This window comes from Endocarpon pusillum (assembly GCF_000464535.1).
Source record: "Endocarpon pusillum Z07020 unplaced genomic scaffold scaffold6833, whole genome shotgun sequence".
NCBI classification, from domain to species: domain Eukaryota; kingdom Fungi; phylum Ascomycota; class Eurotiomycetes; order Verrucariales; family Verrucariaceae; genus Endocarpon; species Endocarpon pusillum.
In genome coordinates, this window is record NW_006916613.1 from 202562 (window position 1) to 229093 (window position 26532).

Sequence of the window (26532 nt, forward strand, 5' to 3'; positions counted from 1 at the left end):
CGTTTCCGTCTTCTTTAAATTCATGAAGCGGAACTCTAAATTAGCTCGCTGGCTGGTAAGTCTTCCGCTAAGATGTACATGTACAAAGCAACAAAATCGCGCTGATCGTTTAAGTCCCTTATCAGGTCGACTGTGGATAGAGCTACCAGAGCAGCGTTGCAGTGAGTCCCGAGATTGGGTTGTATGACGGTTGCAGGAACTGTACAAGCAGTTTGTATCATGATTTCGACCACTGTGGTTCATTGTGTGCCGGCGCAATAAATCATAGACCAACGACGTAGACACTTAGCCGCAGCCGGACTATGCCTATAGCCATGACTGCTGAGGGTGAGTCATTTGTCGCCGAATCGTCGAATATGCGAGGGATCAATAATGGACCTCCTCTCCGACACAGATCAATGATTTAGCGTCATTGATGCGCACTGTGGGCCCTGGCGAGCGATCTCCAGGATCCATACCAACGTGCAAGACGCTGAACTCACCTCCATATATCATGCGGTAGTCACAGTATCCTGCTTAGTGGTGAAGTTGACGACATCGAAGCCAGCACCGTACTGTGCCTGCCAATCGAAATCATAGCTCTGATGATTTTCTTGCCCAAATGCTCGAATCAACCTCTCGCCCTCCTCTTCTGCCTCTTCTCCCTGTAAAATGCTCCTGGCGCCTTCAACCGACTTGCTAGTAGCACCTTGTCCCCAAATGGTCCCATGTTTGGGATTGATGAATGTGCCAATGTGCCTGAAGGTCAATGAGATTCTCTCCTCGTTGAAAGCAAGCTCTTCTGCTGTCTTTTCAGACACTGGCCTTCTATCAGCTCGGATGGCGTGCAACCAATTCCGATTGGTATCCTGACCGAGGATGAAGAGCGAGTTGTGAGGTAGAGGTATACGTTGTGCTGTCCTCTTCACATCAGCGTGGAGATGTGGACTTGATGCTGGTGCAGATGCCCGACGTGACTGATTCAGGGCTTGAGTGGTAGGAGCTGACTTCTTTGTTCGCAGCGTCATTGTACGCTTTGCACCCAGACTGACGTTCACAATAAATGATCCATGCACAATGTCGAGAGTCTTATCTGAGTGTTCTGAGATGTTGTCTTCGCCACACCGATACAACTGAATTAGAACGTGGTTGACTGGATGACCAATGGCCTTCTCGACTTCTTCTCGAATATTTTGAACAACGGGAGAAAAGGGCAAAAGGGGTGGAGACTCGTCGGCCGGGTGTCTATATATTGGTATTGAGCCATCCTCTCGGGCTTCGCCTTGGGCTGCGACAAGTCGCGGCACTTTACCCGAGCGATGATACATCTCCTGCCAATGCACCTCGCATGACTCACCATCTTTTCTAAGTCCGGCGAAAGCATCTTTGAAGTGCTCCACTGCAGGTAGAAAATCGTAAATGACACGGGAATCCCTTTCTCCTATGAAGTCGCCCGGACCTAGTACTTTGGGACTGGGTTGTGTCGACCGTTCAGCTCCGCGTAAAGTTCTCCCGAATGCCTTAGCCTTATCAACAAGCGAAGACATTTCATCTAAAAGGGAGCGATCCGGATCCGAATCTGCTTCGATGATGGCCAAGGAGGATGGTGGGGTTATCTGGTTCCTCCGCGGGTCGTCGACACCCACCTTTTCAGCTGTGGCTGGTGAGGCTGACTCCTTCGCTTCCGGTGTCATGTGCATGCGCCGCATACGGATCCGGCTTGTCTTGGCACTCTGTGGTGGGCGCGATATCGATTCTACAGGCTCTTCTTCATTGTCAATTGTATCACTGGATCTCTTCTGTGATGCAGGAACGGGCGATGGTCGCATCTCTTGCCTTTTAGCATGTGAAACGTTCAATCCAGCCCCGTTGCCCAAGCTTCGCCTTTTGGCAGAGCCCGCCTTGAATGTATCAACTCCCTCTGAGTCGGGGCATGCCTCATGATTTGCTTTACCGTCGTTCACGTCGTCCATCCATCTCTTGATCTTCACCCTCACTGTGTAATTCTCTGAGCTGTCATTACCGTCTACCTGCCGTGTGCCAATGGCGCTGTTGAAGGTTGATGGAGTCACGACGTCTCCAAGGTTTCCATGGAGATCATCCATCAATTCTTGATAATCAGTACCATTGACTCCCATTGTATCTGCCATCTGCCTCATGGCCTCTTCATGACATTTTGGATTTCGATAACCTACGCAGTCTTCAATGACTGTCACCTCCAGGCCATGGCTCACAGCGTCAAGAGCAGTTGCGTAGACAGAGACGTTCGAAAGTGAACCACATAGGTACAGTTGGGTGATAAACCTCATCCTCAAAATTGGGAGAAGCGATTTGGATTGGAATGCAGAGTAGCAAGTTTTTGTAATCGTTGAATCTCTCTTTTGGTCAATGGCCGAAGCAATCATCCGTGGAGCAGCGCAGCCAAAAGTGTTTGGCAAGCAACAACGAGGCCAGTCCGCTTTTGACCTCTCTGCAAGGAAAGCCTCTGGGTCATCCTTGCCAAAGTCCTTCACTGGGCGCTTAAAGTCATGCTCGGGCAGCTCAGCCTTGTGAGATGGGTTCGCTTCCCTGCTTTTGGCTGTCCCTAAGAAGTCTTCCAGCACAATCGCGTAAGTTTGTGAAACTGGACATATTGTGGGTCGAGTTTCTTGAAACTCTGTGTGAACCCAGAAAATGTCTCCTTCCTCCCTGAATTTCGTAACAAGGCTTGGGATTTTGGGCAAGAAATCCTTCACATTCTTGACAAAAAGCTTGCCATCTTCGTGCAGGAAATCATTTTGCAAGTCAATTACTAGCAACGCCTTGCGAGTTTCCAAGCGAGGTACATTGGGCATGGAACCCTTCGCAAATAACATGGCGATTCGGATAAGATGGCAAAGATCAAAGTACATGTACAGCGCATATTACATGTGGCAGTGTACGCATCGACATTGAAGCCATCGAGATCACGACTGATCGAAAATCTGACATTCAGTAGAAACCCGACCTTTGCCAATATGTATCGGTCACATGGGACTTTGACTGAAAGGGCTCATGATGGTGGTCGATATGGAGACCTCCAGATGCTAATTGCTGGATGGCGAAGAGGGCTTCCAGAAGTAGAAAGCAAAACTAGAGCATGGGAAAATGAGAAGTTGTGCGACGGAGTGGCACGGCACCGCTTGTAATTTGGGAGTAAGGATGCAGCATGCAATGCAGTATGTGAGTCGGCACATCGAAGTGGTTCTCCAGAGTCAGGTGCAACGCTGGCGACCGAATTCTGCGTGCATGCAGCAGAACCTTAGGCGTAGGCTTTATGGCCCTGGTTATTTTCTCGAGTGGCTCGCTGGATGCATCGCGCGGAAGTGGCAGTCCGATGATTAGAGACAAGCCACATAACCCTGGGATTCCCCACCAGAAGCTTCACTACCCATTCGGAGGCACGATATACCCTTGTCTTGTACTTAGGTTCACAGTAGTACGGTGTAAGTAGGTGGGTCGCGCGCTGAAGCATGGTAGGGTCGAAGGAAGGTTTGATTATCACGTTTCTCAGCGAAATATCGATGAGCAAAAGAGCACACCCAGAAGCGAGTCTAAGCGATTGATAGTGATTTCAACCAGGCCAATCTAAGCTATTTTGAGGCTCGACATTATTGGAACACTGTTAGGAGGCATGTTTCGTGCTTACGGTAGGTACTCAAGTATTCCTGGGATCTCTACATTTAATCTTTGTTCCAAGGAGCGAAATTGCTACCCGAAGACAGGGGGATTGCGACGCGTAGTACTGACTTAATACGCATAGTAAGCTACAGTAGTACAACAAAACCAGGCTTTGTTGATCTTGCTTCAAATCTCGGCAGATAATTAATGGTAAAAGGACATGGGTGCAATCCGTTGTTCCATAAGAAGGGTGTGTATACGCTCTGATGACTGTAGAACCAGTATGGTCGAAAAGAATAAGGATAGATCTATATAGATCAGGTTTGATAGCTAGACGAGTCACCTTATCGACTGGGTTGCTAAGATGGAGATAATCCGCAACGCAACACGATATCCACCACCAGGCCGTGCTTATTTAGATACCTGGCTTTGTGGAAGGGTGTTCTTTTGAACTGGACAAGGCAGCGACAGCAATCATTCTCCCATCCTTCTTGCCAATAGAACCAAAGTCGAAGCAGGCTCTCCAATACCTAACATCTTGTTTCAAGTCAACACGTTTTTCAGCCTCCAGTGCCAGACGTGCCTCTAATCTGCTAGCCAGGACGGAATGTCCTCTCAACCGAGGACTGGACATTTTGCTTTCGGCCTGAAGTGTGTAATAATGGTATTAAAGCAGCTCTCAGAACGGCTGAGAACGGATAAGAAAGTTGAGCTTCGTGGCAAACACTAATGCTGTTAGATATTGTCCTTCATATACGACGCGACAGGCATACCGTGAACATGGGTTGCTAGCGCGCACTCTTGAAGTAAGGGATCTTCTTCGAGAACCATCCATGAAAAGTATGTCCACTTTCATGCACGTCGGTCAGACCTTGACTGATCGGGTATACCTCAATCAAGGTCACTGTCCTTCTCTTCTGCATCGTCTTCCCCAATCCCCATTGCTGTATCCATTGTCTCCTTCACAAGGCGTTTGATCTCATCGACCTTGTTTTCGCTGACTAGGCAAGTATGGTCATCGATTGGCTCAATGATGTAAATATTCCCAGCCTTCTCATTGATCGACTTCAGTACCGCCATTTGTGGCGGATCACACTGTAGGAGTGCCCCCTTCGCGGCTGTCGGCATTGTTTTGTGGGTTCCTGCGCATATCAAGGATCTAGAGACGAGAGCAAAGGATTTTAGACAGCGCACTGGAGGTGGCGAGACGGTAAGCCGACGATTGGATGGACAATAATGAAAATCTTTAGGCGATGATCAATTATCACCGGCGTGAATACTCTCTTGTGGGGTAGGCGGCTACGGGCGCAGGAGGCGCAGCCCTTTTCGCACTTCGTTCGTGGCTCTTGTCCCAGTGGCTAGTTACCGGTACTTGACCAACGATTCGCTTCTAGAAGGCTGTGGCGGAGACCCTATCGTCCAGTACAGCGAAGAATGGTCCTGCCAACGCATGGTTGCGCAAGCAGAGTCTCTTGGCATCATCATCACTGGGCGAGAGTCCAGAAAGGGAAAACACGTCTTATGATATGGTCACGTCTGAGCCTGCCTTCACTGGCCATGCTCACATTTAAGATGGCGTTCGAACATATTCCTGCAGATCCGCATTTGTGCCATCAAGGAAGGCCATTACAGAGCATTTCCTCTTCTTCGAGTAGCTATGATTGTGCTTCGAGTCTGGCTTACGGCTATCGTGCTTGCCCTCTCCAACTGGCTGGCTACGGCAATTGTCCTTGATGTTGATGATCCCAGTGAGTACAAGATTTCAGCGGTCTATCCCAGCCGCTGTTTAAATTGCCTCGCCGCATGTGTTGATGCCAAGGTCCCCCAGAATCAATTCGTGATGCTGCTGCCACTGTCGCACATGGCGTGCAAGCCCTATACAATGGCAACAAGACTGGCGGTGTTTTAGGCAAATGGCCATTTCCACCTTACTACTGGTGGGAGTCTGGTGCAAGTTGGGGCGGCATGGTCAACTACTGGCATTTTACTGGAGACAATAGCTATGTCAACGTTACCTATGAAGCCCTTGTCTCTCAGATCGGACCCACCAACGATTTCATGCTTCCGCAAGAAAAGTTCAACACAGTACATATACTTCACAAAACGGGACTCAGCACTATTGCTAATTTGTTCGCAGGGTAACGATGACCAGGCGTTTTGGGCATTCGCTGCGATGTCTGCTGCAGAGTTTGGCTTTCCTCAACCACCAGATCCGTACCCTTCCTGGCGACAAATCTGTGACAACGTCTTCAATGGTTATGTGCAGCGCTGGAACTTCGACTCTGAAACATGTGGTGGTGGTCTCCGCTGGCAATTCATACCAGAAAATGCCGGTCACGATTACAAAAACTCTATCTCCAATGGTGGCTTTTTCCAGCTTGCTGCTCGGTTGGCACGAATGACAGGAAACCAGACTTACGTCGATTGGGCTGAAAAGGTTTGGGATTGGACAACTGCAATCGGCTTGGTGGACAACATGTACAATGTCTTCGACGGTACCGACCTCAAGATCAATTGCACTCAAATTAACCATCATCAGTGGACATACAATGTTGCCATATATCTATACGGCGCAGCAGTCATGCAGAATTACACTAACGCTACCGAAAAATGGGTCGCACGAACCACGGGTCTGCTCGATGCCACATCCACTTTCTTCTCGCCATTTCCCAATGCTACCGACATCATGTTCGAGGCAATGTGCGAGAAGAGCTCCACCTGTAACGTGGACCAGCACAGCATGAAGGCATACCTAGCCCGATGGCTCGCAGGCACATCTCTCCTAGCTCCGAATACAGCGGGCCGAATTGGCCAGCTGTTGCGTGTCTCAGCCATCGGAGCATCTAATGCTTGCACTGCTGGCGAATTCGGTAACACTTGTGGAGCAAAATGGTACATTGGTGGCTGGGATGGGACGAGTGGGCTTGGTCAGCAACTCAGCGCAATGGAAATATTCTACGGTCTACTCGTCAACAGCACAAGACCGCCATCCGTGCTTAACTCAGTCAGAATTCGTGATGCCCCGCCCAACATCCCTATGGTGTTGCCTGACCCAGCAGCCAGCAATGCCCGGGCCCTCTACGATGGAGTGGGTCAAGTATCGGTGGCGTACAGTTTAATATTTGGTATTGCAACGGGTGCGATCATTCTGATTATGGATGCTCTATGAACGAGTATTTTGCTATCTGTTGGCAGTTAGAGATCCGATAGATCTCTAGAAGTGAGCGTGTGGCCAAAGCTTATGGCGTGAGATCGGGACAGGTTATATTTCATGTGATAAAGTCTAGTGAATACTGATTGGTACTTAGAACCCATACATAGATGACATGGTATTTATCCAAGACTCGGGACCTGACGTAGCTTTGTCCTTGTTGATCAAGTCACCATCGAAGATACAATAAGTAGTATTACGTAGTAAGTTCTGGTGCAGAAGCCTGCCAAGGAAAGCTCTGATGAGGCTAGGCCGCTTCTAGCATTTCGCGACAAGAAGGACGCGAGAGCTTCAATTGTCAAGTCGAGAATGGTACCTTGACATGGTCTAGATATGGGCATCATCCTCACTTTGTGGCTACGCAGGTAGTTGCTCCGGATCCCTATATCAGCATTCTACATTTGTGTTCGGTGTAGAGGACTGCTCTCATCAAAATGGACGAAAAAGCAGACCGTTCTCAACCTGAATACTCGCCTAACCCGGCAGAGTCTATTGAAGTCGACGAAGAAATCAAGGAAGATGAGACAGGTGACGGGGTAGACGGTGTATCACGGGAGCTGTACAAGGAGATGCGCTCTATTTGTGATTCCCTCTCGAACCATCGCATAGCCATCAAAGGGGACGAGTGTGTAGAGCGTACCTCGGCCCCAAATATAGCTGATCTTTCTGCACAGAGACTACTACCCTTCTGCCCTTTTCCGCCGCATACCCAATAAGCGAAACCTGCCCGAATACCATACCATCATACCAGAGCCACGGGCTATCAGTACTCTCAAACATAAAATACAAACCAAGAAATACACAAGTTTCGCAGAATACGTTCGGGATTTTGCGCTAATTGTGCACAATGCGCAGGTGTTCAATAGACCCAATTCCGGCCCTGTCAAGGACGTGCTTGTGCTCAAGGCTCTTTTCGAGCAGGAGCTGGCTCGGCTGGTTGAGCGAGGCCTGATTTCCAAAGAGGATACAATCTTTCCAGATCTTGGCGAGATTCCTGATGCTACTCCTGAGCCTGATCCAGTAACCGAGGACGAGGAGGAGGGGGAAGATGATGCGGAAGGAGAAGATGATGATGAAGACGACGAGCCTGATGATTCTGATGAAGAGGGAAAGGGAAGGCGAAGGAGAAGGGGTGGCCGGCAAAGCGGAGCAGGTCGAAAGCGAGACAGATCTGAGGACGCTCAAAAAGGAGGTGATGGTGATGCAAGAAAGAGACGCGGACGTCCTCCTCGGGTAGATACGCCAATGGAGGCTCGCATCAAGTCAGTTTTGAAAGGCATTCGCAAGTTCAGGAGCGATGCCGGACATTTGAAAATCCTTCCATTCGAACGACTGCCAGACAAGACACAAAATCCTGGCTACTACATCGAAATCAAAGAACCTATTGCAGTTGATCTGATCAAGCGTAAGGTGAAGAGGAAGAAGTACCAGTCACTGGAGCATTTTATGAAGGACATGGAGGTGATGTTTAATAATGCGATGCAGTATAACGAAGACGAGAGTGACATCTACAAAGATGCCAAAGAGCTCTGGGAGGAAGCACAGAAAATTGCTGAAGCAGAGAGGCAGAGGCCAGATACCGAATATCTGTTGGAGGATGGCAGGTTACCTTTACCGAATGGCATCCTTCATAACAATGAATTGTGGAAGGTCGGCGACTGGGTCCACATTCAGAATCCTAACGATGTGACAAAGCCAATCGTTGCGCAAATCTACCGGACGTGGCAAGACACGGAGGGCCAGCAATGGGTCAATGCCTGCTGGTATTATCGTCCGGAGCAGACTGTTCATCAGTATGAGAAGCACTTCTATGCGAACGAAGTGGTCAAGACTGGTCAGTACAGAGATCACCACATTGATGAAATAGTTGACCGCTGCTTTGTGATGTTCTTCACCAGGTACAATCGAGGACGACCCCGAGGACTGGATGCAAGCAAAGAAGTATATGTGTGCGAGGCTCGATACAATGAGGAGAAGCATAGGCTCAACAAAATCAAGACCTGGGCAAGTTGTCTTCCAGACGAGGTACGAGAGAAGGACTACGAGATGGATATGTTTGATGCTCCCAAAAGGATCAAGAAGATACCGAGTCCTATCAAACATCTCCTCAAGGATGATGCGAAGGAGACAGATGAGCTCCCATCGCCTCAATGGGGGCGTGAGAATGCTCCTCCCATTGTTGGAGCTGTCCATTGCCAGCCTCGGGATGAAAATGTAAGTAGATCTACTCGCACGGTGTCTTGAGTTGTGTTTTTTCAACGCCAGTCACTGAGACTACACTTAGCAATCGCCGCCACCGGAGCCAACTCCTCCTCCACCACCAACTCCACCTGCGCCTCCACCTCGACAGATATCCAACACTGTTCTTCCACGACAAACATCAAGACCAAGCGTCGACATCCAAGGTGACACTATAATGTCGAATGCTCCTGGCCGCCCTTCCGCGGCGGCTCACGCGACTCCTCAGATGATTCCAGGCAGCGCCTACCACCAAACCTCGGCATCACCTGTACCAGGCATTGGGCGTCCAACCTCTTACCAAAAATCACAAACATCATATGGAGCTAGCGTAGTCCCGCACACTCCATCTCAGCCTCTTGCATACGCCCAGCAACCCCAAGTAACCCCTTCAGCTGCCCATCCAAGCAGCTACAACCCTCCATCAAACGCCCAAACCTTTACCCCACGTGTCCCGCCACCGAATCAGCCTGTCTCATCAGCAACGCAGGGCTACCATCATTCCACTACCCACCATAACCAAGTCTCTCATCGCCACCCTGAAGTCTACGTGATGTCCGATGCAGCCAACGCCTCGATACCCCTGGAAATTCGACAACAATTCCCATGCGATGACAACGGCAGGGTTTTGTGGTTCACTACCCCTCCCCTCAACAACACTGTAACTCCCCTGAACATCGTCTCACCTAGGGATGGGAAGCCCTTGGCGCATACCCCGGAGTATCTGGCCGCGAAGGAAAAGCGAAAGAAGCTGATCGAAGAGAGAAAGAGACAGATCCAGGATAGGTCAACAGCCGCGAACCAAAGTGCCGAAGCAGAAAACCGCACTGAGAACGATGGCCATCCAAGCTCGAAGCGCAGGAGAGTTACAGATGTCGAGGTCGGCACCCTCGTCCTGCAAACTTTGACAGACCGGGTTCTCGATGCGAACAAGGAGTGGTATAAGTCTCAATACGGAGACTGTGCCGAAGAGGCGGAAGCATTCGATGCTGTAAGGGCGGAGGAGAGGAGAATGGAGGTGGAAGCCAAGAAGGCGTATTTTGAAGAGAGGAGGAAAGTGGCGGAGGAAAGAAAGGAGAAGGAGAAGGCAATGGAGGGAAAGGTTTTTAGGGATGACTGGGATGAGAGGCATTGATTCAGCATGCGCATGTATCGAACGAGCAAGGGAGACGCAGATTTTGATCAGGCAGGAGTCTTAGACCGCATGCTCATGTGGACGATGATTTCAAATCACGACAGGTGTACTCCTTGCACGTCGGCCACAGCATAGCATAGCATGATGATGTCTTGTCTTGTCTTCGTTTGCGTTTCGCTCAAAAAGGTCAAGCCAGGAGCATGCTCATAGACTTTGACTAGTCAATCTTAATCACGACAGATGATGGCTAGTCAGGTAATAGAATTCTTACTGAAGCGAAGAGAAACATCTGGAATGTCTCCTGTGAACTGCCCAGTATCACCTGCGTGTACATTTCCATCACTCCCCAATACACAGGTTGTGATGTGATGGAGGAGATGCTCGGCTGCTGAAACATACAAGCACACCAGTTATACGTCTGCTGTATCTTCACGGCTCGGGACCCAGCAGTCAGAACTTTTTCTGCAGCTGAAGCTACTGTGTGAAGATCTGTAAACCAGTCTCTGCGATAGATGTTGGTCCTCCGGTCTGTGCATTTCCAACCTGCCCCAATTAACTAGCCCCCCGGGGGCTGATTTCCTCTGTTCTTCTCTACCACTCAATTCCTGGGACACACACGGTACTAAGTGTGCACTTGGAGACAGTATGGAAAGAGGACACTGCAACCGAAGCCCACTGTAACATCAATCGAGGGATAATCTTCTCTCCGTAAGTCTGCATTAAATTCTCTTGCGGGCTTAATTTAACAGCTCTGGCTGATGGTGTTCAATAATCTTGTACAACCTGAGTCCTGGTATGGCCTTTGTGAGTAAAACTGATGCTGGCAGTACTGCTTAGGCTGCTGAAGCTGACGTCGATGTGTAGCCTTTCCACCAAGAGCCAACTCGCGGAACAGCTCACCTGGTGTGGAAGATGAGGACGAGAACTCCCATGTCGACAACTATCTTCGAGAACTCACAAATCCGGGTTCTCCGAATATCGAGTAAGTTGTGACACTGCTGCTTGGAAGAGAAGTACTGATCACATTCAGCATTGTTGCCATCCACGGTCTCAATCCAGGGAAAGCCAACCATGGCGAGCGCACATGGAGCAAGAACAAATTCTTGTGGCTTCAAGATGAGAAATTCCTGCCGGGCCATTTCCAACTGCCAGAATCCTGCTCTTCGGTTATAACTCAAGAGTAGCCACTGGGACTTCCAATGCGGGTTTTATGGATATTGCCAAAGCTTTGTTGAACAGGTTGAAAATCAAAAGGAGGGTAAGTCATCGTACCAATAAACAGCCAGTCCTCTAATCCGGTTCAGGATGATCCGCATAAGCCTATCGTGTTCTTGTGTCACAGTCTTGGTGGTATTATCGTCAAGCAGATCTGTAAACATCTCTAACTCTCCCACATCATTCTGACATGTCAAGGTACTTGTCCGAGCTGTGCATGGTACTGCCTACGAATCGATACGCTGGTTGGCAAGAGCCATTGCATTCTTTGGAACGCCACACCCGGGAGGCAATCATGCAGAACTAGGGAGCATCCTTGCTTCCATCGCTCTCTGACTGGAAGCGTCAAGAACAATTTCATGGAGACTTTACCAAAGAATTCGACTGGCGCTGCTGATATTCACGAGCTCGTCAAGGAACAAGCCCAGGAATACCGGATAGTCTCGTTCTATGAGACGTTACCAATCAAGCCTGGCTTCGGTCTGGTAAGTTGTTTAAGCCTTCAGAATTGGATATGAGCTCTTACTGTGTACACAGATCGTGGACAAGGTGTCGGCAACCCTTGGTCTACCCGATCCTCCTGAAATTAGTGTGGCGGTCGCTGCAAATCATAGCGATATTTGCAAATTTGACAGGAGAGATCCCACATATGAACTTGTCATCGAGAACATTGCAGATCTTGTCCAGTACGCTTTACGACCGCCTCGAATTGGTACACCGCTGTTGGCCCCCACAATCTCGTGGATGGATCCTAAGAACAGGCAAAGAACACTTTCGGTTGCGCCCTTCCAGGGTACCGGAAGTTTTGATCTATCTGATTCCGCCACATCTTCATCTAGAAGTAGTGGCCAGTAAGGGATGCCAACGTTTCAGGACGTCGAGTTAGGTAATTCTAACCCGAACACAACTACGGGTAGCACACCCACCTCACCTGTGTTCATCCTACCCTATAGTAGCAATCCAGATTCCATCGGCCGAGACGAAATCTTCAACACTGTTAAAGACTCTTTGGGCTCAACTACCACGGGGCAAAGGAGAGTTGCATTATATGGCCTTGGCGGAATAGGGTAAGATGGTCTGAATCATCATTTTACAGGACATTTTCTGACAAGCGTATAAGAAGTCTCAGATTGCTATAAGATACGCCTACTGGTATCGACAGAAATTTCCAGATCACTCAATCTTCTGGATACACTGTGGCACGGCTGATCGATTTCGGCAAGGACTAATTGATATTGGCACTCAATGTCACGTTGCTGGTATTGACGATCGCAACAACAATCGGCTTCTGCTATTGAAAGACTGGCTTCAACGCAAAACCGACTTCAAATGGCTCATGATACTTGACAATGTAGATGATCCAACCATCTTTCGAGATGCACAAGATCTCGACGAATCAAGCCAACTTCAGCCTAATCTGTCTTCATATATTCCAGATTGTGAGCATGGCTCTATTCTGATCACCACCGAGAGATTTTATCGTAGCAAGGCGGCTAGCCAATGGAAGTTCTCCGTTACGAATCAACAAAATGTCAAGAGAGGAGGCTGTTATGATGCTCAAAACCAGACTATCAACAAGGGTTGAAGCATCGCCTATAACACCAGCTACGCCTGCTTCGTACCAGCAACCCGCCAGTGACACCGACCTTCTTCGACTTCCACAATCTCTCGATTACTTTCCGTTTGCAATGGTGCAGGCCGCAGGGTATATTACGGAAAGTATCATCTCAATTGGCTGCTATATGAAGCTGTTCGAGGACGATGCCTCGGCTCTTTGGCTTCTCAAGCACGAGGTAGAAGAGAGCGGCCGAGATTCAGACATCCCAAGCTCGGTATATGCTACCTGGAAATTATCGATTGAGCAAATCCAAAAAGCGTATCCGAAGTCCGCTGGGTTGATCTTTCTGATGGCACATTATGAGCAATTACAAATACCTGCATCACTACTCCTGCATCATGTGGGTCATGATGTCGTGGAGTTTACCACCATCATTGGGGTCTTATTAAGATTCTCGCTGGTTGTTGGTGGGCGTCATGCGACATATAATATGCACCGGTTAGTTCAGCTCGTTGTGAAGCATTGGTTAGCAGCTTCGGGAACCCCTGCAGAATGGCAAAGCAAAGCGCTTCGCTTATTATCCAGCCACTTTCTCAGTGGTGAGTTCGGGACCTGGAAGGTATGTGCTTCGCTCGAATCACACGCTGTCAAATGGCCAACACGCCCGTGATCAAGGACGCGGACAGATCACTCCTTGGGACATTGCAGGTTAACCTTGCGTGGTACTACTCTAATCGAGGCCGTTGGAGTAGTGCAGAAGAATTTGCCAGAGCTGCTTGCATTGCATTTCAAGAGGACTACGGACTCCGGCACCGCGAGACTCTCGCTGCCAAAACGAAGTTCGCGTACATCCTGAGGCTGAATAGCAAGTTGGAGGAAGCGGAAGTGATCATCAAGCAGACCGTAGACGAGAGTAAAGCACTGCTTGGCTCTGAAGACCAGCAGTACTTCGATGCTTTGGATCTTTTCGCCCATATTGCGCAAATCCGTGGAAGGCTCCCCGTAGCAGAGAAAGCTTCTCGAAAAGCTTTATCTGGACGTGAAAATGTCTTAGGACCCCATCATCCAAGTTTGTTTCGGTCGCAGAGACGTCTTGCAACGATTATGGAGCTTTCAGGAAAATATGACCAAGCGGAAACTTGTATCATGAGCGCCCTGAATGGACATAAACATTTGATTGGCACCGCTGACAAGTCAACTCTGCAGGTCATGCAGCGACTTTTTTACATTCAGCGGGCGCAGGGTAAATACGTTGAGTCGGAGGAGACAGCAGGAGAGTACTTGAAGGTAACGACTGCCACTTATGGTCCCGACCATGTCGACACACAAATAGCGCGATACACCTTCGCACACTCGCTCATTGTAAACAGCAAAATTGAGGAAGCTGAGGCAATCTTCATGAGCTTAATAGAATTCATCGAAAAAGAGCGCTCTATTGGACCAGATCATGAGCACAACTTTAATATACAGAATGCGCTAGGCATTATTCGAATGATACAGGGTAGGTACGCAGAAGCTTCAAGGTTTCAGTATACGGCATGGAACGGAATTCAGAAGACTTTCGGCAAACACCACGCAACAACCTACGAATAACAATCGGCGTACGCTGCAGCCTTAACATTGGCCGACGCATCAGAGTTAGATGGTGCAATGATTCTGCAAAAACAGGCGTATAATGGACTAAAAATTGTTGTGGGCGGGGAGCACCCAAGTACCCTGACGGCACTACTTTGCCTTTCTGAAGCACATGCTATAGAGCGGGAACTGGGTCGTGCGTTAAAGTTGGTAGAGTAGGCTTTGGGAGGAAGGGAAAAGATGCTTAATGTTAATTATCCTGATACATTGGCTGCGAGAAGTGGGTTATCGAACTTCAGACCATGAAGTAAGGGAATATGGGAGCTAATATTGATCTGGATAAGGCTGATAGTGGTTCTTCTGGAAAAAAGCAGAAGAAGAAAAGGTCATTCTTTGGATTGAGGAGTCGAGCGTCGAGCAATGTCACATCTGTCGAAACGGGCTCTCATGCCGATGGCGCCTCCACCGAAAAAAAGAAGACTGCTCATGTCGCTGCAGAAGAGCTGGAGAAGACTGACTCGTATGATTCGACCAAAGGGGAACGGAAGTCGAGCTTAGGACTGTTTGGGAGGTATTTATATAGCGATAATGATGAGAAGATAGAGGACAAGGGAATTGAGTTAAGTATCAAGAGTGATAGCGATGATGACGGAACGGGAGGAAATCTAGACAACCGAAAGTCTGCAGCTTTCACCAATAACACCCTCAGGCTACCGCCATTGCCGCTACGGCCAGCAGTCGACACCCAATCTGATGCGACACCGCAAGACAGTAAGGAACACGACCCCAAGCAGAGCGCTCGTATCGAAATTCCAGGTCAAACGGTCCAACAGGAAGACAACATCGAGTCTACAGGACAACGAATACGACGAAAGCCTATTGGTTTAAGAGCTTCAAGCTATCATGAGCAACGAAATCCTGAGTCAAAGCCAGACGCCAGTAAGCTGCCAGCAGAAAGCCTCATAAATCCGGCTGCGAGACTCGACGGGCCTGGGTGGGACACTTCCCCGTTTGGAGCATGATTCTTGGAACTGTAGCATTTGTAACACATGGCACTAACTGAGGGTTGATCACCAAGTTTGTGAGACGTGGCGAAGAGAGGCCGTGGTTAGGTTGTTCGTACGCGCCGCGAGAGGAACAATACATCTACCACTCCACTAAAAGGACAGTGCTTTTAGGTTTCAAACCTAACTAGTAGTGTATTTAATGGCCGACTCCGTGGGGTGGGGCGTAGGGCGTGATATCACAGCTGAAATACAGAGTCGTGTCTTCAATACGCAGTATTAGTACTGTGCATTGCGAAAGTGTTGCAATTCCTTGGCATTAGAACACCAATCTTGACTGAGTCTTATGTCCTCTTTTAATCGGGCCGTTGCTGAGCATTTTCTTGGCGGCCCAACTTCGGCTCAGCCTCTGCTCATGCACCGCCACAGCTCAGTCTTGATGCTCATCCACGTGCTCAAACTCCATCCAAGCGTTCCTCAGGCTGCTCACCCTCACCTTACCCGCGCTCAGTCCTGTGTTTGGGCCCTTAATATGATTGGATATCAGACCTGGACAATGGCGGTGGCGTGCGTGGATATATCCACCTTTCTGGCGTAGAATCGGCCTATTTTCTAATTCGCCAACAAAACCGCTAGCGTCTACTCAAATTGACATTAGGTTCTGAAATATACTTCTCATTCGATGACGCCTGTTTAAGGTGCGCTTGCGGCTGTAGTAACCAATTGGAAAATAGGCCAATTTTACGCCCGAAAAGAGTTAGTGAGGGGTACATCAATTAAGTGTGGTTTGAAGCCTACTAGCGCTATCCTTTAGCGGAGTGGTTGATGTGTCACTTTTCTAAAGGTGGATACTGGCTGTACCTACTCATAGTGTAGGAACGGAATCATACAAGTAGCCGTATTTTACATCTGGTAGCATTGTCTTAAGCCTTTGCACGACTGGTTACATTTAACCTGATCTTTGCAGCCAAGTTATGCGTAACTTATAAATAATTAATAATATAGAAGTAGTAATTACTTAATACAGGACAAAACAAATTAATAGCTACTAAGAAGCCTATAACTATAAGGTGTATATGCACCATACCGAGCTGTACTACGTTGCGTTCTGCCTTGTCACACGATGTCTGCGCCATCAACCGTCAAGCTAGCTAACTTCTCACACAGTAAACAGCAGCCGTGTGACCAAGTACAATTTTCTGGAGAACGACTATAAAAGAACACATACACCGAGGCGATGAACTCTCAACCTTCATATGAGAGACTGTGAGCTCCTAGCGGCCATAGAGGAGAAGCCCATGGTCTTCTCGTCGTTGGCGTACAGTAACGCCAAAGCTAGCAGATTACAGACAGTATGCCGCCGAGCAGAAAGCGAAAGGCCGCCGAGCATGGGCGGAGCGACATTAAAAGATCTCTTTTCTCAGGCAGGAGGAATCATTCTGTGCGTTCTTCAGAAAACGTGGTTGAGAGTGACGACTGCGCTCCTCGCAGCCAGACTGAGCCCAAAGACTTTGACTACGGCTCGCCACTTCCACGTGGCCAGATAAGACTGCTCAAGCTCCGAAAAGGCAGCAAGGGCGACTCAATCATATGTGACATGCATACTAGGGTAGCCCATGATGTGGATTATTACGCACTATCCTACGCATGGGGTAGCCCGATCATGGACCGATCAATTCTTTGCAACGGCCGGTATCTCTCCATTACCTCTAACTTACATACCATCCTCTGGCATCTCCGTGAGACGCACACTGACGCCTATCTATGGATCGATGCCATTTGCATAAACCAGACAGATACGCAAGAGAAGACAGCCCAGGTCCGTATGATGTCTGTAATCTATCGCAATGCGCGTATGGTCATCGTCTGGCTGAGCGAAGGTGTTCCATCCACGGCTGCTGGCATCGAGCTTCTGTCACTGCTCTGCAACATCTTCCCCTCTGGCAATGGAGAGGACATTAGGAATCTCTACCTCGACTTTCCTTCGCTTCCAAATCCAACAGACTCTGCCTCTTTCGTGGCATTGGGCCTACCTGACACGACACCGGACTCCGAACCTTGGCAAGCTGTGGGTAAAATACTAGAAGCCTCATGGTTTACAAGACGCTGGGTCCTTCAGGAACTACACAACTCTGGACAATGCTGCTTTCGAATTGGTGCACACCAAGTGACTCCCGAGATTGTCCTTGGTGGTCTATACCGCGTCATGATGTACGACCAGTTCCGTTATGCACTTAATCATGAACAAAGCCGGGTTGATAACCACATTATTCCCATGGTCCAGATGATGCGAGCCGGTTATTCTAAATTCTCCCATGAAGCCCTCTCAGAGCTTCTCCTTTCGACAACACTTTTTAAGTCATCAGATCCTCGCGACCGATTTTTGCGATTATTGGATGCTTCGAAGATCCTCCAAGCCATCGGGTTGACTACGAAAAGAAAATGCCCCAGATACTCATGGACATTGCAACGTCCGAACCTGATCATGAGAAAGGGATCGAAGCACTGTTTCGGGGTTTCTGCTACATTGACACGCTCTGCGATTACCCTGATGTGCCGTCTTGGATCCCAAGTTGGCAAATTTCAAGTCCATACTTTAGTCCGCTAGATAACAAAATGTTCGACGACGGCGTAGATGTCGAGCAGTCTTCGATCATCGTCTCCGGTAAAGTACTGCGATCAGGCGCGATTGTCTTCGACCGCATTGATACCACGGCGGATTTGTGTGTTGGCTTCGAAGTGGTGCGCCCGTGGGCAGGACAGGATCACGCTTCTCAAGAGAAAGAACAAACACTGGCTACGCATACCAGATGCAATTGGCTCATGGAATGCAAAAGTATTGCTCAAGCTGCTGGTGGGGAATCAAACCGAGACCTTGGCCAGTTTCTCGACTGTCTCCTTGACCACAGCTACAGCGAGGATGGACTATCGCGAGATGACATAATCAGATTGTACGAGGGTAACATGCAGACCTTTGCAATGCGTTTCGCACGAGAAGAATGCAGTGAACCTCGCGAGCTGGTCCAGCGATTCAAACATCATTGTTGTAGGTTAGGTGTTGAGGCGCCAGAGTTGCATGGGAAAGCCGACATGTCCCAGATACGCAAGTATCACAACAAGCTAGCCGAGTCAGCGATAGCCTTCAAGGAGTTAACTGCGGCAGTAACGCTGGGCCGTCGATTTTTTGCAAGTAAGGGTGGTAAGATCGGGTGGAGCCCCCAATCAGCTCGGCCAGGCGATGAAATATGTGTGTTCTTTGGCTGTACGATGCCATTCGTTGTTCGGAGGGTCGAAGATCGGACTAAACAGGACAACAGATATCGACTTGTTGGAGCTTGTTACATGGATGGATTCATGGATGGTGAGGTCTTTCTGGACGAGGCATTGGAGCGTACAATTATAGAGCTAATCTGACCCGAATCATATGTCAAACAAGGCACCTACAGCCCTGGAAGGTACAGCTACTGTCAGAGGGCAACCTGGGAGACAGGTGGGCAGTGGAGAGACTTTAAACAAGTAGAGCAGCGCAGCTATGCAAAGCAGGATAGAGACCCACAAACGCATTGCCGCGGTCAACTTACAGCTTGGCTAAAGAATCAGGGAAGAGCTAGAAACGGTGACGGTAACCGTCGATCGGGGTGGCGAGGAGGTAGCAAGAGTACCGTCCATCACGGTTAATGTCGCGGGCGCTGAGCCTCCAGCACGGTAGCTCGAACAGTGGCTGTCATAGAAAGATACGCCAAGGCTGAGGTCGACTGTATTCGTCGTCGTACACTGCTGCGTGATGATGCAGGAGGAGATGGCGCTATGTGCGTCCCCTACGAGGTCGTCTCGACACTGATGCATGGAGATCTAGTCAGGACCAGAAGAGGCGTGATGACTCTGTGATACACATACCAGGCAGTTGTTTTGAGAGCAAGACAATAGGAAAAGTATGTTTCCGTGGCCGCCATTATGAAAGCAGTATTTGGCGCAGTCTCGCAGATTCTGGTATCCTGAAGCAGCCGACATGGTTATGGATTCTGTATCGCCGCCGTGAACCGCGGCTACGAAGAGAGATACGAGATAGAACACCCATATCTTGCCGCCCATGGCTCTTCAGGCTTGTCGGATAACCACTTATTGTAAGGACGCCGGCGCTCGAAGAGAGTCCAATGCGCAAGACACGTTTGGAAACTTGTTACTGTTCGCTTAGTAGTCGGAGAATGCTGCTAGTTGACAGTGGGATGGCTTATATTGCAGAGAAATGCTGGACATGGATGAGAACAGAGCAGCAGCAATAGGAGACGGATGGGCTGCACAGAGCAAGCATGACGGGCACAGTCAAATCTGCCTTGCGGCCTCTGGACTCAGCCTCATTTGATCCCCTGACGCGTCAAAGGGTCACGCCACAAGACAATCAGTTTAGGATAGTTACTTACTATAGCTAAGAACAGCTAGTTCTTACTGTGCGTTGCGAAGCTCTTGCAAATCCTTGGAGCGGCCCTCGAATTGCTGGCTCCGCGGAGCGGAATTGCTGTGAGGGCATAGAATGGCCATTTACTACTTAATTATCGTACTAGAATGCCCAAAATTGTCCGAATAGTAAACAGACTCTCTTGTGACTTTGCCTTTGAAACTTTGAGATAGAAAATTATGGTGTTGAATTGTAAGAAGCGTTTTAACATAGGGAGAGCTTTAGCAGTATGTATAGGAAGAAAGGGTGGGAATGCAAAACTACGGAGGATCCACAGGCATACCCAGGAGGTTGTATTGTGTAGAAACTAAGCTAGAAAGCAATCTCGGAGCTGGGTTTTATCCCCTGTGTCCCTGAATATGTTGATGAGGTGCAGTGGATGAACTGAATTATCTAAACTTGAATTCTTTGCGCCAAACGTTATCGGCGCTACTACAGACCTCTATCCTCCCACCACCCTCCAACTTCCTCCCCTTCTACAACAAACTTCCTCATAAAGTATATTGTTAATCATGAGTAAGCGACATGCTCCTTGGATCAAATGATGAGTTCTCCGCCAAATATAACCTTAACGCCTCCAATTCGAATTCTCCTTCGAATTGCTCCACACCAACTTGACCGGTTGAATGGCACGTATCAAGCAGACGCAAGACTGATTCAAATGTTTTCCAACACATTGTGATATTGCGAAAGTACAACATATAGTGACAAGAATCGGAAAACGTGGTCTGATTTTGTTTGAGTACGACGTACCTGACGATAATTACCACCCTAGAATGGCCGTGTTCCTCATCGATTTAATAGTTACCGCCCCGCTCAGTCGACCTATCGATCGAGGAATTTGAAGCCCCAAAGCAAAACGTTAATAACCTTGTGTATACGTGGAAAAATCAGAGTGCCATTCTCCCTCGCCGAACAGACCTTCGGGTGGAACAAGACTGTTGTGGAAATGCAAGGAGCTGAATTCATGGTGGAATTGATCGATATAAGGCAAAAGTGACACATTCGATTTCCTGAATCTCAGCAGGCAGTACTGAGTCGGTTGCTGTTTTGCGGCTCATGAATGAACCTAAGTAACAGAAGATAAGAATCCACTTTTGGTCGGGAATAGTTCAACAATATAAAAAGGTCAACCACTAACGATCTCCTCAGTCTGGTAATTAATCTTACTTGCTGTAAGCGCGGCTCATAGTTACTGTTAATTTACAGCAACTACTTGAGACATTACGAGCTCTTTAACGAAACTTGCAGTTTTTGGGGCGAAAAATTGTAGGTAGGCCAGAGACCTTTCAGTAAGATATTTGCACTGGTAAACATGTAATCAATAACACTATGTGTCTTGTGTTTCAACAATTCTCTTCAGTTTGCAGCTGTCTCGACGCAAATGACTGGCACCCTCGCGGACAAAATTGCACCGGCACCAATATCCAATGGCTGAGAGGCGCAGATACCCCTGGGAAATGTCCAGACTCCAGAATGTGCATATCCTACCCCGAACTCTATGCGGATTAGAAGCTCCAGAATATCTGCATTTACAAATGGCGCGTTGCGGGCTGGTCAAGGCCAATATGCAGATGATGCTCAATCCGACATGGAGTCGACCATTGTGATGCTGGGAGAATGTGAGAATGTACCCCACTTTTGTGAGATACTGCCTCGTAGCGACCTCCAGAGAATGGGTGCCTGTGGGCAAATCTGGCCGAAACAAAGCTCTATGAGAGCTATCGCAAGCGCAAACAAGCCTTCGCTGCGAATGACGTGACCTGTCAGTGTTGTGGCGTTGTCTGCCAATGCTATGGGTGCTCGGACTGGTGGTATACCGGGAAGAGAGAGATAATAGATCATCATTTCCAGTTTGGTGGTTGAAAGCTGGATATATGCCAAGTGGACTCAGTTCCTTCACAATCCATGATAGAAGACTAAACGTTCGAGACGAGATTGCCTTCTTCTCCCAAAGGTGGTCGCCTAACTATCCACCGTATCTTAATGTAAGTCTCGCCACTGGCTTGAGAAGAAACCCACTGACAAAAACTGGTTCACTTTCTTTTGCAACGCTAATCTGTCACTCATCGGACTTGTTGGACGCATGCGATACCCATCGAACTGTGTTCAGTCATCCTTGATCTCTGCACTGTCAGGAGGTCTCGTAAGCTAGTAGCCTTTAGCACCCCCGGCCTTTCGCTGCTCTCGAAATCGTGTCTTCAACAGCTGCGCGATGTTCTTACGGCCTCTTCTGGATGCTTCCCGAATTGCGCGGATTTCAATCTCAACGCCATGATCTAACAGCGCCCGGACTACCTTCTCATCTCCATGTTTTGATGCCCTAAGCACTGTATTATTGTCAATCTCAGCGCCCATGTTGAGCAGTACTTGCATGATCTTCTCCGGACCAGAATGTCTAGGCGCCGAAAACGCACAAAAACCGCTTAGCGCAGCGGCAACGTCACCACCTCTATCCAACAGCAATTGAACCACCTTCTCATGGCCATACAGCGATGCCAGGTGCACTGCCACTTCGTCATTCTTCGCCCCCCTGTCCAAAAGTAACTGCACGACCTTCTCATAGCCTCCTTGCGACGCCTCCACCAAGGCGGTATTCGACAATCCCATCTGGATATTGATGTCAGCACCTCTATCTAGCAGCAATCGTACTACCTCCTCATGACCATCACGTGATGCCCACTGCAGCGCGGTACGGCTTTCTCCGCTGGTGTTGACGTCTACCCCATTATCCAGCAGTAGCTGTACCACCTTCTTATGGCCTTTTTTCGATGCTATCATTAGTCCGGCACCCCTAACCTCAGCATCAGCTCCTTTATCCAACATGAATTGTACCATCTTTTCATGGCCTTCGTATGACGCTGCTAAGAACGCATCACTTTCACTGTGGATGCTCTCCTTGAGAAGTTGTGCTATTTGATCATGATCTCCCGCCACTGCGGTCATTATTGCGCGGACGCTGAACCCAGCTCCATGACTTGGCAAGATTCGCCCTGTCTCTTCAAAACCATTCCCTTCGGGAAGGAATAACAGATCATGGAACCTGCCCTTCCCTCTGGCGTTGACGTCAGTGCCACTCTTTAGCAAGATCCGCACTATCTTCTCGTAACCTTTAGTGATTGCAGCCTGTAGGGCATTGCCATAATATCCTCCTTCAGCGTTAATATTAGCGCCTCTCTCTAGCAGAAGTTGCACCATCATCTCATGACCGTTATCGGCTGCAGCCTGTAGGGCAGTACCATAATATCCTCCTTCAGCGTTAATATTAGCGCCTCTCTCTAGCAGAAGTTGCACCATCATCTCATGACCACTATAGGCTGCGGCTTGTAGGGCAGTGCCATAACATCCTCCTTCAGCGTTAACATTGGCGCCTCTCTCTAGCAGAAATTGGACCATCATCTCATGACCACTATCGGCTGCAGCCTGTAGGGCAGTACCATAATATCCTCCTTCAGCGTTAATAACGGCGCCTCTCTCTAGCAAAAGTTGCACTATCATCTCATGACCATTATAGGCTGCGACCTGTAGCGCATTGCTATAGAGTCCTCCTTCAGCGTTAACATTAGCGCCTCTCTCTAGTAGAAGTTGCACTATCTGTTTGTGGCCTCTTTCTGATGCTGCATATAAGGCGGTACCACCTTGTGAATCTGTGGCGTCGATATCAGCGCCCGCATTTAGCAGGTTATGCACTACTTTCTCGTGACCGCTAGACGACGCAAAACATAACGCACTTCCTCTATAGCATTCGGGACCGGCATTAGGGTCGGCCCCTTTTTCCAAGAGTAATTGCACTACCTGCTCGTTACCATCAGCTGATGCTGCGTTTAATGCACTTCCGTAGACAGTCCATTCATGCCTGGCGTTGATAGTGTTTCTTAGCGACTCAATTTCCAATAGTGCTTGAAGAGGTCGATATAGTCCTAACCGGGATGCATAGTAGATAGGTGATGCAACCTTTTTCTCGATACCCCAGTCGCTCACTCCCGTCTGGCGAACATACAACCTAATCCAGTTTTCAAAGTTATGCTCGGATTGTAAGACGTTTATAGCCAAGGAGTTGAGTGAGTTGGATTCCCTATCCCCTTTCAATGAATGCTCGGCCCAGTATCTTGTTGCATACGAAGTCAGTGGATGCGCATGCAGGGCTGTTAATTGAGCATGCTGTAGGTAGACGAGACATGTTTCGGCTAATTCTGTATTGGCTGCGTGGCTGCGAAGAGCAAAATTTGCCTGTTGTGACCGAATGCGATCAGATTCTAGATATTCTCGGACTGAGAAATGAGCAATGCGAAGGAGCCGAGCCTGCAAAGGCCATTCCGAATCAAGCCCTGCATTATCGGGATCAAAAAATCCCTCTTCCTCATGAGTGGTCATGCTGATTAGTCCTGGGCACATTCGGACAATATCATCTGGATCCTCAATCAAGCGTTCGCTACACAGTCTTGGATTCTCTCCTAGCTCAACCGTGAGTGCTTCAATAACCTCTTGCACGGCTAATGGACGCGATGAAAAACAAAGCCAAGTCAAAATTCGCCTTGCATCTCCCACAAGGACGGGATCGATATTAGCAAGCATTCTGTTGTAAGTCTCGTCTAGCGTGCGAGGTAAGGAATTAAGTGTATTCCTTAGATGGTGCAGACTGGAGGGACAAGATGCTAAAGATATGATTTGACAATCGACCCAGCGAAATCTAGTATGTGCATCAGCAGGGTACCTTGCAAATCTTCTAGAAGGTTATATTCTTACATTCTGTCTGCTCTCTCAATGAGTACATCTTCGATTTCAGCAAAATGAGGCGCGAATTTCTGAAGCCGGCGATCAGATCGAAGTTTCTGACGGACGTAATCAGCGATGTCTTGATCAACCTCGTTTCTTTCCAGACATATTTCTTCATCTATTTGCGGATTCAGCTCTGTACGGATATCAGGCTCATCGCGGCTAGCAATAAAAAGATGAAGCCCTGAGAGGTGCCAGCCACGAATCTGAGACAGTGTATCCAAAACAGCATCTCTCTGCTCTCCCTGATGGCTTTCATCCAGTGCATCTATCACAAGATAAACGTCTTCGAACTTGGTGACAACTTGTCGGACAGCATTCTCTAGATCAGATATTGATGGTTCATCGTTTTTGAAGGAATCATATAACTGCAAAAGCGCAGTAGGCATGTCAGGAAGTTGACTTGACAGTTGCTGGAGTAATGTGCGCAATAGTCCTGACACATTTTGCGTAGAATGATCCGTGAAACTAAAATAATGAAAGATAATGCCAATCCGAGGGTTGTTTCGACGATACTGAATAGTATGTTGTATAATCATCGAGCTAAGGATAGTTTTACCACAGCCGGGACGGCCATTCATCCAAAGAAAGGAATTATCATCTTTCAACCACTTTTGGAATACTCGGTCGTTGATAAGCCAAAGCCCTGTGCTTGAATGTCTTCTTTTGCAACCTTCGCTGTAGGCATCAATATGATCAGGGGCCTTAAGCCAATTTTGAATTGCATCCGAAATCTGTGTTGTTCGTATGAGAGTGATATTTGTCTTTACATCGATCATGTCATGTTGTATTTCATCAACGCACTTGAGCTGTAAGACATCGAGGGCGACTTTAAGATCGTCCCTGAGTTCGTTTACGTCCTCATTAAGCTTCTGAAGAGTGCTTTCTCGAAATGGATAAGCCAGTTTCCGGCCAGCCCGCTTGACGGCAGCTTGAATCCCCTTGTCAGGGGCATTCCGGCACTTTTCGAGCTCACTTTGAAGCTCTTCAATTACATCTCTGCAGCATTCAATGCATTCCTCGATCTTTTGTCGCTGATCTGTCTCGCTAGCTTTGAATTGCCGATCCTGTAATCCCTTTTCAAGCTGTTCGAGCGTTTTGAGGAGGCCATCAAGCCGATGAATAGTCCTCGCAACAATGACGTCCTTATGTTTATAGACCGTATAAAAGTCGTACAATCCCTTAAAGATTTGAATTCCCAGAGAAATTAGCCCTGCCGTACCGGCAGCTATGCCAAGTGGATCTCCCATTTTTAATTCGATGGAAACGCCGGCGATGAAGGCTTCGCTAAGCTTTATCCAGCTGGTGGAGGTCTCGCAAGATGTGGTATCGAGTAAGTTAAAGTTCTGGGGAAAGGTAGCTGGGAAAAGATGCTTTGAGGAGGCAAATACTGAGGAATGTGCTGATGAGGTAGAAGCGATCAGGCTGAGCCTTGGTGGTAAAGAGAGTGGGCGAGCGGGCTGGGCTTCGGCCCGAGGACCGGAGACCGGAGACCGGAGACCGGAATGTTCCGCTCACAGCCCCTCCCCCTATTTTATGAGGCTCCACCACCTAATTATGGGCCCGAAGCTTGGCGCCAAAATTTACGGGAGTTCTCAGATTCCTGCTATGCTACACGCCCCTTTAATAGGGGATAGGACGCCCATTTCGCTCATTTAGGGCAGCTACTCTATCTGGCATTGTTGAGATAGCCCTATTAAACTCATCCAGAGTTGTTTTATCCCACTCCTCCTGGATAGCCCTCCG

The 26532-nt window shown here is 48.5% G+C and overlaps 7 protein-coding genes across 7 annotated transcripts; 5 read left to right on the forward strand and 2 right to left on the reverse strand.

Annotated features, from left to right (window-relative positions):
• Positions 1-491: 491 nt before the first annotated feature.
• Positions 492-2834, reverse strand: EPUS_04548 (uncharacterized protein; the record flags this gene model as incomplete). The annotated part of the gene is made up of 1 exon (XM_007807323.1): positions 492-2834. The coding sequence occupies one exon, from the start codon at positions 2832-2834 to the stop codon at positions 492-494; it is 2343 nt and encodes a 780-aa protein (XP_007805514.1).
• Positions 2835-5275: 2441 nt separating this feature from the next.
• Positions 5276-6787, forward strand: EPUS_04549 (uncharacterized protein; the record flags this gene model as incomplete). The annotated part of the gene is made up of 3 exons (XM_007807324.1): positions 5276-5366; positions 5438-5703; positions 5756-6787. The coding sequence occupies 3 exons, from the start codon at positions 5276-5278 to the stop codon at positions 6785-6787; spliced, it is 1389 nt and encodes a 462-aa protein (XP_007805515.1).
• A 476-nt stretch (positions 6788-7263) lies between these two features.
• Positions 7264-11386, forward strand: EPUS_04550 (uncharacterized protein; the record flags this gene model as incomplete). The annotated part of the gene is made up of 6 exons (XM_007807325.1): positions 7264-7454; positions 7504-9043; positions 9114-10169; positions 10952-11006; positions 11067-11184; positions 11233-11386. 6 exons carry the CDS (start codon positions 7264-7266, stop codon positions 11384-11386), a joined length of 3114 nt encoding a protein of 1037 aa, XP_007805516.1.
• A 390-nt stretch (positions 11387-11776) lies between these two features.
• Positions 11777-14568, forward strand: EPUS_04551 (uncharacterized protein; the record flags this gene model as incomplete). Its single annotated transcript, XM_007807326.1, has 6 exons — positions 11777-11902; positions 11955-12268; positions 12335-12484; positions 12558-12856; positions 12903-13594; positions 13651-14568. 6 exons carry the CDS (start codon positions 11777-11779, stop codon positions 14566-14568), a joined length of 2499 nt encoding a protein of 832 aa, XP_007805517.1.
• A 299-nt stretch (positions 14569-14867) lies between these two features.
• On the forward strand, positions 14868-15572 carry EPUS_04552 (uncharacterized protein; the record flags this gene model as incomplete). The annotated part of the gene is made up of 1 exon (XM_007807327.1): positions 14868-15572. One exon carries the CDS (start codon positions 14868-14870, stop codon positions 15570-15572), a length of 705 nt encoding a protein of 234 aa, XP_007805518.1.
• Positions 15573-16908: 1336 nt separating this feature from the next.
• EPUS_04553 (uncharacterized protein) lies at positions 16909-18968 on the forward strand (the record flags this gene model as incomplete). Its single annotated transcript, XM_007807328.1, has 2 exons — positions 16909-17851; positions 17914-18968. The coding sequence occupies 2 exons, from the start codon at positions 16909-16911 to the stop codon at positions 18966-18968; spliced, it is 1998 nt and encodes a 665-aa protein (XP_007805519.1).
• Positions 18969-22161: 3193 nt separating this feature from the next.
• EPUS_04554 (uncharacterized protein) lies at positions 22162-26036 on the reverse strand (the record flags this gene model as incomplete). The annotated part of the gene is made up of 2 exons (XM_007807329.1): positions 22162-24700; positions 24757-26036. The coding sequence occupies 2 exons, from the start codon at positions 26034-26036 to the stop codon at positions 22162-22164; spliced, it is 3819 nt and encodes a 1272-aa protein (XP_007805520.1).
• Between the last annotated feature and the right edge of the window lie 496 nt (positions 26037-26532).